The sequence below is a fragment of the Diprion similis genome, chromosome 12 (assembly GCF_021155765.1).
Source record: "Diprion similis isolate iyDipSimi1 chromosome 12, iyDipSimi1.1, whole genome shotgun sequence".
NCBI classification, from domain to species: Eukaryota; Metazoa; Arthropoda; class Insecta; order Hymenoptera; family Diprionidae; genus Diprion; species Diprion similis.
The window spans coordinates 2,454,034-2,469,315 of NC_060116.1; the positions used below are offsets into that span (position 1 = coordinate 2,454,034).

The 15,282-nt window shown below is 37.8% G+C and overlaps 2 protein-coding genes and 1 long non-coding RNA gene across 3 annotated transcripts; 1 reads left to right on the top strand and 2 right to left on the bottom strand.

The window, feature by feature from the left end:
- Positions 1–2,409: 2,409 nt before the first annotated feature.
- Positions 2,410–12,930, bottom strand: LOC124413505. Its single transcript, XR_006929881.1, has 3 exons — positions 12,809–12,930; positions 12,672–12,737; positions 2,410–2,725 (listed from the first exon to the last, which is right to left on the bottom strand). It is a non-coding gene; the product is annotated as an uncharacterized LOC124413505 (long non-coding RNA).
- Positions 5,711–9,435, bottom strand: LOC124413500. Its single transcript, XM_046894124.1, has one exon. It carries the CDS (start codon positions 9,130–9,132, stop codon positions 5,761–5,763), a length of 3,372 nt encoding a protein of 1,123 aa, XP_046750080.1. The 5' UTR covers positions 9,133–9,435; the 3' UTR covers positions 5,711–5,760.
- On the top strand, positions 11,404–12,585 carry LOC124413504 (cold and drought-regulated protein CORA-like). Its single transcript, XM_046894132.1, has 3 exons — positions 11,404–11,510; positions 11,626–11,846; positions 11,996–12,585. The coding sequence occupies exons 1-3, from the start codon at positions 11,499–11,501 to the stop codon at positions 12,210–12,212; spliced, it is 450 nt and encodes a 149-aa protein (XP_046750088.1). The 5' UTR covers positions 11,404–11,498; the 3' UTR covers positions 12,213–12,585.
- Positions 12,931–15,282: the final 2,352 nt, after the last annotated feature.

A 15,282-nucleotide genomic window follows, 5' to 3' on the forward strand; every position in this document is an offset into this window, starting at 1 on the left:
AAAACTCCAATTCTTTATATTTTATTCTTGATGCGCGTACTCTTACAATAAGTACAACATATTACTGAAGTTTATGTGTATCAATTTATGACTAATATTGTAATGTGATGTATGATTTTTTCATTGTTCACTTTTTCACTCAATATAATTTCAATAGCAATTTCTCAGCGTTAAAAAGTGAGTTGTCTTGGGGACGTATTGAAAAACACACAACATTTTAAACCGTATTGAGAAGGGAATTATACTAAAAGACATTCAAGATTCAGGAATGATAAAAGAAAAAGGATCGTTTAATTATTGCAGCCAGAGTTAGGATGTTGTAAGTGCATTCCTTTTACAATCAGTTTCGCTTTCTACGGAATAGAGCTCATGGTTTTGCATAAATTTCTGCAACCCGATCTACTATTTTTTACTAACATTCTTATTTCAATACTAACAGTAAAATTTCTCTATCAACACACTACAGTCACGCCACTTCAGGCTTGTGTTAAAAGCGATTTAAGCATCCACCTACACAGTCATCTTTCATTTACTTCACTTACAATTAGGTCTTTAATGTTTAGTCAACTATCAGTCTTACTTACAATAACATTCTATTGAGTTGTTATTTTCTTCTTATAATGTTTTTCACTAAACACTAACTTCTGTCAAATTTTTTTTTTCTTTAATTTCATTTCATACCTCGTAATAACTGAGGATTCAGAACAAGTATACGAAACTCACATTAACTCACAAGTGAACCTTACCAAACGCCAGACCCCGATTTCCCTCTAATTTTTTTTTCTCAGTTCTGCTATTACGATGTACTGAAAAAGCATACAAAAATTAGTAGCCTAAATTATTTATTTTCTCCGTGTCATTTAAACTTTTTTTTTTTTTTTAAGAAACAAGCCAAGTGAATTATTATTTAAGACAATCGATTCTTATGTTACTTAATTCAATAAGTTTAAGTTTTTGATATACATTGGTCATTCGTTGTTTGTCACTGCGAATACAATATAATTGTACATTTTATTACAGAAAATTTGGGTGCTAGTATATGTCGTAGTATTTTTCTCGTTGGTTTTGTTTTATATATTCCCAGTACCAAACTTTAACATTAAACCACAATTTTATGACGTTATTTTATTTGTGAATTAGATAAATAATGACGACAATGGGAAACTATTTAATGAATCATTTATCTCTAATCTATCTGGTATCATTTTCAAATGGCAGCTCTGTATCTTGTTGATAGAGGCGTGCGTGAAGCACAGCGACGTACGTTGTGCTAACAAAATCTATTAGAAGGTGTTTTTCACGCACTTTGTAGAAAGTTTAAACAAAATTACGGCAAAGTTTTGATCCTATCCATCTTTTATTCATTTATTTTTTTTTTTCACAAAAACAAATTATATTTATTTGAAGAATACAATTTGCGCTATTAATTTTTTTGTGTTCGTAGATTTTTTTCGACCTTATCGAAGGAATCCTGTTGGTAATAAAACTCTGTTCTTTTAGGGTGGAACGAAAATTCAATGATTTTCCTTAAATGAGATAAAAAACCAGTAGCCATAAAAGTATTGCTAATTTCGATATGTAAAATCGAGGAATGTCACACACACTTCAATAATACATTTCCATGCACATCATCGCATGTAGTTTTAAGGCTCGAAGCTCTTCTTGACTGGCGCTCTCGTGAAAGATACCTTATTAGGCTACGCCTAGTTTAATTCCATTTCGCCATCCCATTATTATTGCAATCAAGTCGAAATAGTTGTGGTCCAGGTAAAGAATAATGTCTACTTTCAATTTACTCGAAACTAAAAACAATCAAAAACTTATTTTTTGGCAACGGTTTATTCACGAAAGTGTTGATCAATAATGATAAATCGGCATTCGTTAACTACAGACCCGCGAGAGGCTTTATACTGATCCAAAATTTTGTACATAAACTATTTTTCAACAGACGACAATGCGTTGCTAAGAATATGTTTACATAGAAATTTTTTTGATTATCAACTATATCTTAGCCTGATGAGTCACCATTTTTGTCTTGAATCTGTTTGTTGATTTCCTCGCTCGGTGAAAATGATGATTCTAATCTTTAATCATAATGCTCCACAGAATTGGCTATTTGAATTTCTTGCAGTTTCGAAATTTCTGAGAAGACAATTTCTTACTTTTGTTTTTTTTTCATTTGATTTCTAGCTTTGCGGTAATCATCAAACAAAGTGATGGATAAATAATGGTAACTACAATCCCTAACTTATCCCTTGCCACACGAAACAATGTTACTTAAAGAAGATAATGGTTCAAACATTTCTAGTTTACAAAAACATTGTGTACCCTTGTCTTTTGTAAACTCAGCAATGAAGTTAACACGAGATAACTCACAAGTTTTTCAATCACACATAAAAACTCATTTTATTTTACTGAATGCTGCAATCAATTATGGCGTAAAAAATGTTTAGAAAATATAAGTAAATGTGGCTTTACTTGACCTTCTAACTTATTGATCTGATAAGTTTTTTTGTTGAATTCAGTGACGTTTTGATGAATGAAGAAACATTGTGTTCTCCCTGCGTATTTGGTCGCCATATTCATTACAGCGAACAACTCCTTTCATCCTTTATTTACACCAACAGCAATTCTAATCCACTAGTAATCGGGTTTTCAAATTTTCCAAAATTTCCGCCATTTTCGCCTCCAGATCATTACGCCGTTGCATCACCTCATGTTTTTGCTGTAGAAAAAAATGAAAGATACAAATAATATCGAGTTATTCTCGAAACACAAGAAAGAAATAAGTGTATAATTAAAAGTCGTTGATGATTGAGAAATCGAGTAACTAGTATTGAAATTTATAACGCAGTCATCGCAGTAGAATAAAATAACGTATTTTACGGATGATCTATGCGGTATATAATGACTTTATACTCTTTTTCCACGCACAAAGTACTTATACAGCATTTCATATTGCTGCAACCTCGTACAGAATTTGCAATCTTGAATCAAGTTTCCAATATTGATCGAATGTTGTAGATAACTTTTACTGTAATATAAAATAACAAAATTTTGAATATTATGCCGGTAAATCACATCGCAATATGTAACATTACACATTGTTTCGTTATTTATATAAGATATGTATTTTTGCAATTTATATATTACAGTTGGAATTTATTCACATTCGTATTAAATTCACAAACAAATGAGACTCGTATCACGTTTTGTGTGTCAATCCATTAACGTTTCGTTTACTGGATATAAAACCATCCATTTATTTTTTATCTACGCGCATGTTTATACCGAAAGTTATTCTAAATATCTTGTTACAATATTAGCCCATAATATTATTGCAATATTGCCTGAACCTAGTTACGGGAGAAGACGTAGCAGCATTATCACAGCATTTCTGCAAGATAACTATAACGTTACCAATCTTGCAAAATGATACTGTTGCAATCTTGAAGCAACATGCTGTATGGGTAAGATACGGTGAATAAACAGTCGAGATTATCCGACGTTGATCTGAACCGCTGTGAAAAATTTAACGCGAGTGTATCTAGCTGTCTCTTAACCGCAGATGTCAACTGATTCAGTAATTTTTTTTAATTAAAATTTGAATGAATAGCGCTTATAATGACTCAGCCAAAAAAAAATGTCGGTAGTGGAGGTATAATTGTTAAATGTTTCGAGTCATACTATATCCGACATATACGAAACGACGTGACTATATCCAAGCAAGGCAAGTAAGTATATTCACAGTAATTATTCTATCTTGAAAAAAAGTGGACAAAAACATAAGTATAGGGCTATTAAATCTCACCACGTAACTACGATTAAAATCACACGCAATTTTGCAGAGACAATAGCAGCATTCTTTGAATAACTTATATAACAATTACGGGATACTCAGGGTTGTGGTATATGTACGAATGTCAAATACAGTTAAAGGTTCGATTTATTGTTAAACATAAAATACCAGGCGACATCAGTTTATAATACTTACAATAAGTTTTTCATTAATTTTCATAGTCATATCTTAAATACTTAAACATAACACAGCTCCCGTTAAACGATCTACAAACTCTAGGAGCTGTAGATTTATGAATTCATCATTAGAATCACCATGGTAATAACAGCAACAACAATATTCATCTGCAAAACAATTTTCAAAAACAAAAACTTTTTCAAACTCATCCAAGTCTTCAGATGCAATCATGTGCAATAGAACTTGAAACCGATTCCATGTATTCACTGCAAAGTGGAGAAATTTATTAGCACGTCTAAATAGAGGCCATTCAAGTATTAGCTGACGCATTTTTTGAAAATTTTTGTATCCCGTCCCTAGTGATAACGATTTGTAACGTTTGGTTGTTTTGTCTACTACTGTATTTCAATGTTAGCTGACGCGTTTTGAAAAGTTTATCGACAAATCGATTCATTACCTGGAAATAGCAGAAATGCCATTTACAGTTGCATCTTGCTCAATTTATTCCCACTTCATTGAATATTAATGGTTTTTAATTATTAATACACATTAATACGTTCGGTAAAACGTGAATTCATTATTCATTGACTATTAAATAAATTATATATTGTCTTTATTTTTAAATACATGCAACAAACACTGTATTTGCCAGGATATTATTATCGAGCAATTCATGCATTATTAACACCTCCTTTTAAAGAATTTTGTTTATTATGCTCAAGCAGGTGGGGTGTTGACTTTGAGCACGCATTTCGAATTTCCAAACTTAGCTAACGCTTGCCCGGAATCCCTAGTACTGTAGGGTAACATTTGATCACTTTTCTGTGAGTGACCTACCCCTGTTTTAGCTTTAGCTAATACATGAATGGTCCCATAGGAATTGCTTCGTAATCTGTAGAATATAAAAAATTCAATTCATGTGAATAACCATCGGGTCATTTGAGCTAATATTTAGTTAGATTTAGTAAATCACGAGACAATTATTGAATTATCAAGTCGATGAATTTTATCTTCTCAGTACAGGGCGAAAGGTAAAAAAAATTATATCGATTGTTTTCAAAAGACTTTCACACAATAGATGCAACAGATGGTTTAAGTTCAAAAATAACAAAAAAATAACAAATATTCATAAAACAGTGTTGTACAATATGTGGACAATTTTAACCAAAATAATCATCTTCGATAAATGTACCTCAACCCTTATCTTAGAGAGATGATGTGAGTCGAGTTTATTTTCTATCTTCATCCTAGATGAGATTACTGTTCACGCTTGTCTTTTTATGATATAAAGAGAAGATGAAATAGTTATACTGAAACGAAGTTTAAGCCATTCAGCGTAAAAACTCTGAAATAATTTCACGAAAATAAATAGCTCAGTGAAAGCATCTTTCTGAAAAAATACGATTATTGTGAAACAGAACTCTTTGAATGATCAATCAATTTTTTCCCGGTGGTGAAAAGAATCGATTGTTGCCTGAATTAAAGTACTGCCTAGTTCATCTTACAAAACCTTCTGTTGGATCGAAAATAAATTATTCGCAGCAACAATATCACGTGTATAATGGCATAAGATCCAAAGCGCCAGCTTACGACCTTTTGCTTTTGAATAATCAAAACGTGAACGCATCTAGATGAAAATTATAATATTATCTTTTATAAAGATAACTGCATGGGAAATTATCTGTCAGCTTTTAGATGAAGTTTTACATTAATATTCGTATCTTCATCTAGATAATAATACTCATTACCTTGTACAACACTGAATATTACTAATTCAAGTATTTTTAGTATTGCTGAGTGTATCCGATCAGGTGTACCGGACCCTCAGGGCTAAGTTGTTTCCTTTCGGAAACTGTAACCGTTGCGACTTTGTTTCTATACTCTTTGACCTTGACCTTTTCAGTATCACTTTCAGGCTGATCAGTGAACTCCGTTAGTTTTACATCATATTGATAGGGTGCCGGTTCTGGGACTACGAGCAGATCCAATACTTCTTCATTGGTAGCCGGTGACTTCATTTCCTTCAATTCCTGTGACTTGTCCCTCCCCTTACCATTCTCATAATCATAATCGTTTTGACTGAAGCCAAAGAAGTCGTGCGCACTTTTGGGATCATCAAATCTAAGCGATGACTTGTCCTCAGCCTGAGGCGTGGATTGTGGTTGCACTGGCGCCTGAGGCTGCTGATTGGTGCTCTCGTCGAATCTTCTTCCATTGAGACGAGGCTCCGCAGTCGTGTAGTGTTGACTGAAATTTGGCTCTCGATCCCGTTGGTCATCATTTTTTCGTCCAAACTGACTACCGTCCTTATTTTCAGGTATGTGAGTTTCTTCGGTAGTAGCTTGTCTGTGGTATGACTCCCTAGGTTCATACTGACGTGGACTTGAAGGACTTGATGGGATTGAGGGGACTTGAATGTGCTGTGAATTGGCATTATTAGGTACATGGGATTCGGAACTGCTTTGATGATTCGCATATGGGTATTCGTCACTGGTATACCGATGATTCTTTACTTCAGACGGTTGGTGAGCACGCTGGTCTTGAATGTTATCTCGTGACCGCGTTGTGCCATCGCTCGCTTGCCCCCTACTTTCCTGGGAATCGTATCTAGTCGATGGGGAGTAAGTTGCGTGTGGTCCCTGTGTCGTATCCAATTCCTGACCACTCGAAAGTCTTGGGTATTCCTTCTCTGAGTTCCGAGGATCAGAAGAATATTCTTGATAAGCTTCCGGTTCATTTTTCTGTTGATATTTACCACGCATCGCTTTTGAGGCAGAGTCATACCCAGGTACGAAATATCGTACAGACTTGGTCTGCTCGCCTTCGCTGGCACCTGCATTACGAGACGCGCTTTCAACAGCAGCGTCAGTTTCTGGGGTAGATTCAATAAGCGGAAGTTCAGCTATGTTCGTTTGCTCGGTGCTATCAAATACGAAGTCAAACGGAGCTGGCCAAGCCTGAATATCCTTGGATTCACCATCGTGAAGACTTTTCATGCTGAGTTTCTGTGACAGTCCAATCGACGCATGTTCATCCTCATTTGGTTCTTTCTTTTCCATCGGCAATTCCTTCTCAGATTCCTCAGCTTCTATTGGCTTTGAATTATAATTGTAAGACATAATTCGTTCTAAGCCAGTCATACCGTCATCAAGACCATAAACGTACGTAACCGGCGTATAGTAAGGCATAAAACTCTTGAAGTCAAAATGATACAAAGGTATGTCTTTCTTTTCGGTCGAACTTTCATCTTTTGATTTTTCACTCTTGTCCTGCGATTCTCCGTCCGAGTCATGTTTCAATTCAGATTTAGGGCTTTGATCCACATCCGACGCTTGAGTTGAGCCTTCAAGATCATATTCTGGCTCTTGATTTCTCGTGTAGGGCTCATACGCACCATATGGTTCCGAGTAATCTGGGCTTTTCGAATCTTCGTAACGCTGGGGCAATGGCTCGTCGTGGTCGTCAGCGTTCTCCAATTTCTCTGCTGATTGCGTGCTCTCTTCAGGCCTATCTTCAAGTTCATACTCTTCGTACTTCAGTTCTGGAGCTGGCGAAGAGTACTCTTCCTTTAGTTGCGCCAAGTGATCGTCAAAATCTTCCCTATTCCGGTCGTCATGATTCCTTTCCCACCAGGGCTTCGATTCCGTTTTGTAATTCTCAGAATCCTGTGACTTTTCAGGGACATATAAACCTGTATTAGGATCTTTAAATTTAACGAAATAATCCGCAATGTTTTCATCAATCCGCCCCTGGTCTTCTAAGCTTTCTCCGTAACTATTCTGAAGAGTTTCCGATTTCGAAGTACCGTCGTCTCTTGAAATCGGCAGTGATTTTTCCTCTTCATTATTGTAGCTGCTATATCTTGGAGGAAAGTCTTCATACTCTGCTTGTTTTCTCGGCTCTTCATCGTACTCAAAGTGTCGTTTAGGACTTCTTTCATCCTCAAACTCATACCTTTGGGGATGCTCTTCTTCATCTTCAGCGTTCGACGTTTTCCCCTGACCTTGCCCGGAATTTTCGTTATTTTCGTAATTTTGCTTCGGGTCCTCGGCGTTAATCTCCAATTTTACTTCATCATCGCGATCAACGTGCACGCGCTCCAGTTCTCTCGGGGTATCAGTCTGCATTTCATCTCTCGCCGCAATTTCTTTCTCACGACTTGTAAACCGGTCATCCGTATATTCATGGTCCTGTTGCTGCTTCGCAAGTAGCTCTTCGTGTTGCTTTAGTTTATCAGAATAAGCCTTCTGTCGCTCCTCCAGCTGTTGAAGTCGCTCATTCAATCCCTTCTGCCAATTGACCTCCTGCATCTGCCCGTTACCGGGTAAGGCAAAATACACATCTTTGTCGCTCTTGAGATCTTTATTTTCAACATTGAATGTTACTATGTCTTCTTTGTTTCTGTATTCAGTTTCAATCTCCTGCTTCATGGGACTCGGAGGTTTTGCGGGTAGATTCCCTGGAGTCGTGGAAGGCGTTCGGGTGGGTGGCAGTAACGGAACTAAGTTGGGAACTATTGGACTTGGTATTTTTGCCAAGGTTGGCTTTGGTGCGGGAGATGGTGCAGGGGCTCCAGCTGCAGTATTTCCGTGGAAAAGCTGTTCGTACTGAACCAGTTGTCCAGGAAGATTATTATTCGCATTTGCACCAAAATTGACAACTCCCGTAAGTCTAATGGTTTCCCGCTGTGTAGGTTGAGGTGGTAAGGAACGTGGAACAGACTTTGGACGCGGAGGTGCTGCTGGCGCAGCGGGTTTCGCAGGAGCTGCTGGTGCCGCGGCTGGTTTTGTAGGGGTGACTGGTACTGCGGATGGTGTAGGGGGAGCCTTAGGTGATGGAGATGGATTGGGAAGCGAAGCGACCTGGACTGGTGTCAAGGTGTAACCTAAAGCATTCGCCAGACCCCGGACGATGAAACCCAAGGTACGTTTGTCCCGCGGCCTTTCATTTTCGTCGTAAACTACTTCTGCACCCTCCGAGTCTGCGTATGAAACGGTAGACCGAAGGCGTCTGCTTAGAGTGTTCTCTACTTGTTCCGTTTGATCGCCAATATTAAGGTCATCGAAATTTGCAGCATATCTCTGAACTTCGCTCCAGTACTGAGCGAGGCAGCTCTGGGCGCAAAATAACAAAACTAAAATAATGTGGAATTTCATTATTAATGAGTTAGTAATAGCGACTTCACTTCACTAGTCAACTTGAATGCTTTTTCAACATGTTGGTAATTAAAATTACTGAATTGTCTCCAGGCACAGTTTTATCTAAGCACAACGGATTACTTTTTCATTCGTTCCACAAAAGCAGTATACAGTCCTTGAATTGATGCGATTAATATAACTATTTAGGTCCGAGCACAAGTAATTATTCGTATAGTACGTTTAATTTATGAATACATGAACTAACGATCGGTTTATTCTAAGAACTTTGGCATTAAGTACTCGGCAATTGGTGCTCGATTGCGAGGAGGGCTTTGACTCGCGTGTAGAACGTCTGCAGATGAACTGTCGGCGGAGTTATTCAAACACCGATAAACAGTAGACTGTTGGTCGTTTCGCTCGTAATTCTGTTGGGGACTGGACTGCTCGTGGTTAGAATTTTTGCATAATATCAGAAAGAAATGAGAGTTTCACCTGAATTACATGGACACACGCTCGCTGATTTGAAGCAACTGAAGCGTTACATCGACACGCTGTCAACGGTATCGTACCTATACTGTAGAAATTGGATAATCAGTGCTTAGTTAGCGAGTTAGTCACTGTAAGCATAATGGAGTGGTGGGTAACTGTTAATAACTATGCTGAAATAAAAATCGATTCTTCACGCCATCGAGCATAGATTCGCTATGCGCGAGCACATGGTCCTGCAATCGTTTCGCCACCAGAAAGGATCAGCACTTTTAGTCATTGTTTGATTAGCTTTATAACAGATCGCGCTGTCATTTGTGACAAAGTATTTGTATCAAGTTTCTCAGCACTGTGAAGTATGATGCAACGGATGATGCAACTTTCACGACATTTGCTAACCACGAAAAAGAAGTTTAGAGTTCGAAATCCGGGCAAGATGTAAAGAATTTTTGAATTTTTGAATACTAATTGCTATCTCAAATTTAATGTTTCCTTCTTACTAATCGATAATAATTTAACACCCAATTCACCCAACTCTTCGACAACTAATTCATACATTAGCAAGAAATTCCCAGTTGCATGGGCAATGCTAAAATTGCCTACGCTATTCTTTAGGTATCATTATCTAACCAGTAATGTTAATTTCTTCTTTCATTTTGTTCCTTTTCTTTCTTTTCCTTTTTTCGTTTTGCAAAAGATTTTTGCCAGCCGGCACGAGTCACTTTCCTAAATAAAGCAACTCCCCAGCTTACTGGTTGCATCTGGAGAAAGTTTCGTTGACACCAGCTTCCTAGTCTACAGTATGTGTAGTCTCGATTCACTAGACTGTGTACTGCACTGCGTATACGCCAGGGCCCACGGCAGCCACAATACTTCGTCTGAGCTGATATAAAAAGACGTGTTACTATCCTGGGATTACGTGAATGATGGAATTCAGCAGGTGAATACCTTAGCGAACCTGCGATGGTCAAATTGAAGTTTCAACAGAACCGGTGCGGCATTTCAAATCAATTGAGTTGCAGATTTGCTTGATTCCTTTTTGTTTATTCATTTTTACGAGCCTTCCAAATTTAATGCTTACTGCGAATTCCATTTCTCAATATTAAATCGAGTTGAGAGGAACTTGGTTTTTCCAGGACTGAACAAAAATGGAGCGTTGACAAATATCACAAACTTGAAATTGAATATATGTCTAAACATTTCCGATCCGATCGTTTCTGCAAAAATATGGATTCTGTCGAGCATTCCCTTAGCAGTCCCATAGATTTTAAAGACAGCATCAACAAAGAAAGTTAAACGTTTACGATACAGACATATAATAAAATATAAATAAATTTCTCCTAGTTATGCGCAGGAATCGATTTCCAAAAAAAAAACTAACACCAAACCAGTTGAGCGACTGTTAATGTGGTTTGGTTCATAACTCAGTCTTGACTGATCTGTACAGGTGTATCCGTGCAAAAATTATGTCCGTGAATGAAAATGGACGTATTACATCACTCGAGTTGTTAGCGAAATGGCAAATTTAGAGAAAGGCAATGAGGCCTCTAGACCAAAGTGAATTAGAATAGTGATGCCCGCTCCGTTTTTCTATACTTTCTAGGGATTCAATTTAGTCTGATAGGTCCTCGTCTGATGGGGTGTGAAATCATCTAACTTAAGCAATTCTTTCTGACTATAAATGTCTTAAACACGCCCAACGTTACATACTTGGCATACCTGTAAATGGAAGCAGCCACTTAAGAGTCAGGAGGTTGTTCGTGTGAGGTATGGTCACTTCAAGATCTAGAATTTACCATAATCTAGAAAAACAAGTTAGACCTAGACGATCTGGTATAAAAGAAGTGCGTGTGCTGTGACATGCTATCAGTTCAGCGGATCGTGTGATAACTCAAAGCATGAAGCTGTCGGTAAGACTTCCAACTCACAAACCCGACTCCTTTGCCCCAAGTTTTCCAGAAGGATGACAAGCGACCCCCTAACGCCCTCCAGGCTAGCGAATAACAGTTCTTCAACACGTTTTAGCTGATTTCACTGGGGCTGGTGGTCCTGGCCACGAATGCTCTAAGCCAGGAGTCAGCCTCTCCAACGAAACTTGGCGAGACCAACGAAGTGCCGACAGGTGTCATAATCGCCCAGGCACAGCCCATCCAGGAACCAGCACAGGCGGAAGACAAGAAACTAAACAAGCGTAGCTATGGATGGGGACCTTGGGGTTGGCCCGGATATAGTCACGGATGGCCCTGGTACGTGTCCTCCTTGCTTTAGAACATTTTTAAAACACTGATTAACACTTTTGCTATAGCTTAACGCCTTGAAATACATAAATTAAAATCCTGAAACCGTTTCAATATCCCAATATCGATTCTTCGAAATAAAAACGAATACTTCCTAGGCCCGGATGGAGCCACGGCTGGGGTCACGGAGGATGGAGTGGCCACGGAGGCTACGGAGGTCACGGAGGTCACGGAGGTCACGGAGGATATGGTGGTCACGGAGGTCACGGAGGATATGGTGGTCACGGAGGTGGTTGGCACGGGGGTTGGTACGGTGGTCACGGTTGGCCGTGGTGGTACGGCGGGCATGGCGGTGGCTGGCACGGGAAGTGGTAGGCTATTTGTTCTTTTTATCTTCCACACGGTGGCCAATAATGCGGAGCGGACGATGCCCCCGACGAAGGTCGCTGACAATGAGCTCGTGAATTTGAGGTCACTCTCTCACCCCGAGAAAGTGCAGTTCAATTCATCCCGTTAAACGCGGAGAATAGTTATCACCACAACGTCGACGCGAGCCATTTCCTGGTACACTTAACTATTCATCTCCTCGATCCAGCTACTGTACATTTATCATTTTACATTAATACTTGCGACAATTTTCAATCATCGTCACTTACAATTAGTTTTTATTTTTGTACTATGATTATTAGCATTACTCGTTGTTTATCTTCGTATTTTCAAGCTCGGTGTTAAGAGTCGTTGCTTTTAACTAACTCTGTACTTGTATCTTCTCTGGCAATAAACTAAGCGAATAAGAGCCGAATCGTATCAGCCTTTCCATTTTCATTCACATACCTTAACTCTTTCCTCCATGTAAGCTGACAGAAGTTCTTCGCATATCGTCAAGTTCCTGTCCGTATCCTGTGAAAGTATACGACGCCGCAGATTACAAAAAACGGGAACGGTGGGTATAAAAATTATCTTCAAATTACCTTCAAAATATTTGTTAGATCTCTTATTTTTTTCAATTTGTCGCCCTGATCCGTCATTGTAAGTTGCGACTGGTCTCAAAGGACTTGGAAAGTGTAATAGCGCACTGGCTACGGATCTATATGGTGGATAATATATACGGTTATATTGTTGCTTAGGAACAGTATGAAAACACAAGGAAACCAAGAAACTACTCAATTATTAAAAAATCAATGAACAATATAGCGTACGGAATCATCTTTTTGTCGATTGAGAGTCAGGCAACATGATTTAAACTCACGATATCGACAACGCGTTTCTACATATTTTGACTTGTCAGATTTGTGATGAACTTCGTCGATTCATCTGATTTACGTACCAGTTATAGAACGAGACAATACCTAGCGGAGAGTCGAACAAAGTGTCTCGACATTTGGTTCATCGTTTCGCTGCTGTGATAACTCGGAGCATCCGGTAACTGTGAAGGGAGTAAGGAGTATCGATCGGAAACATATCACCGACCGTCGGCAGTCCTGGAAACAAATGTCAATCTGAACTCCGTCGATTCGGTGAATTCAAACGGTAACAAATACACGAAATTTCACAACTAGAAATTGTGCTCATTGTCAGCTCATGATCAGTCCGACGATTTGGAACGGCATGTATTGGTCAAAGTTTGTCTGAAATTTATTCAGCTTGCGAATTCATATTCGATGTAAACCTTCGGTATTCACTAATTCGGAAATAAATTGGGATAACAATGCTCTTACTATGGTAACGTAGGGAACTTGAACAAATCTGTAGGTTAGAGCGAAATTTCGTTTGGAAATATGTGCTGCAATCGTAGTATCTGTAACTAAACTGTAGACAATTGAACCTGCAACGACATTACCAATGAAAGATCACTGTTTTGGAAGCAGTAATTACAATACAACAAGTGTCGAAATCACAAACATCCTCAAGCCTGTGGTAATGTGCAGCAAACAGCTGAAGTTTTGATTTATTCTGTGTTTACCTGGATCATTCCACTCGTGATCGTGGTACGGAAAAGCTCGGATCTCAAATCCGAGAAAAAGAATCATTTTGATCAAAAAAGAAATGGGCCTTTGTTGCATTCACAAAATTTAGGAAGGCGTTTAATCATTCTGGTACGTCGATGTCGAACATAACTAGCGTTCGTAATGTAGAGTTTGGTTTTGTTTCTTTTTACGTTGATAAATAAATCTTGAAGTTTTTGGTTGATAGCTAATATGGGTGCCTATTCAAAAGAACAAGGAAAACGTTTTCCCAAGATGGGATGGACTTTGAACGATGTTATCAGGGGTAGTGTAATGAGAGCATGATGGGAGATTACGTTTGGAGTTTGATACGAGAAAGTCCACACAAACATAGAAAGATTACAAAAAATATTGATTTTTGAACTTTGTGTATCGATTCTTTTACAATTGTAGTTTTACTTTTATTATTAATTATTGTTTTTGGATAAAAGTGATTTAAATATGAAACTAAAGTTTCATTAATAGTTGTTTACAATAAATGTTTAAGAAAATGGGTAATTTTTTTTAAATCTGAGATATCGTTCTAGTTTCTACAAAAACAAACTTTACCTGATAGAAGTATTTTTTCTTGTATTGGTTACGTGAAAGAAATGAAAATTTGACATTTAGAACTCAGGTTCGAAATTCGTGTTGACCGGTGATAATCAAGGGAGATTTGCCTTAATGAATCATTATAATTATTTAATGTAGGAACAAACTTATTTTTTTAGTTTATATGAAGCGTAACCGATAAAAAATACAAGATACCACAACTTTAGGTTTATAAATTATGAATATTTCTGTTTAAACAGAGGTCTCGATATACTACGGTTACCGGGCTCACATTTGGACAGTGGAACTTAACGGTTTTGGCTCCAAATTTCTTTACGATATACCCACACGTTTAATGAGACATTTTCATGGGTAGGGTAAACCCATAACAAACAAATGGAAAACCATATATACAGATTGTAGATGATGATTCAAGATTACAGTAGTTTTTGAAGGAGAAAAAAAGCGTTCTATGGACTGACTGTTCTTTTTGCTATCTTTCGTTTCATCACATAGGTAAGTGTATTCAATTAGGTACTAAGAAGCTTGGATCTCTGTCGTTTTATAGGATTTTCGTCGAAGATCTTTATCAGCTGTTGCTGTCACCAGTCGGACAAAAAGTTTTCGTAAATACCACAGCAACCGAATATGCTAACACCGTTATTTATAGGGATTGAAAACAGAACCGCAGCAAATGTCCGCGCAGATAATACATAAAGTTATAAGTTGCGTTACAACTCTGTTATTTTTAAAAGACATGGCACTACTTTACGTACATGAACAACTTTTACAATCGGATACCGCCTAGCTGATTTACGTCGAATAACGTATTTAAGATCAGTTACAAATGTATTCTACGTGTTCTACGTACGTAACTTATGTTTCGAGTTTCTTATGTAATATATTAT

Bases quoted from the DNA above. Each gene is read 5' to 3' on its own strand.
- LOC124413504 (XM_046894132.1), top strand. The intron at 11,847-11,995 runs GTACGTGTCCTC...AATACTTCCTAG, and splicing joins TATAGTCACGGATGGCCCTG to GCCCGGATGGAGCCACGGCT.
- LOC124413500 (XM_046894124.1), bottom strand. From the start codon at position 9,132: ATGAAATTCCACATTATTTTAGTTTTGTTATTTTGCGCCCAGAGCTGC.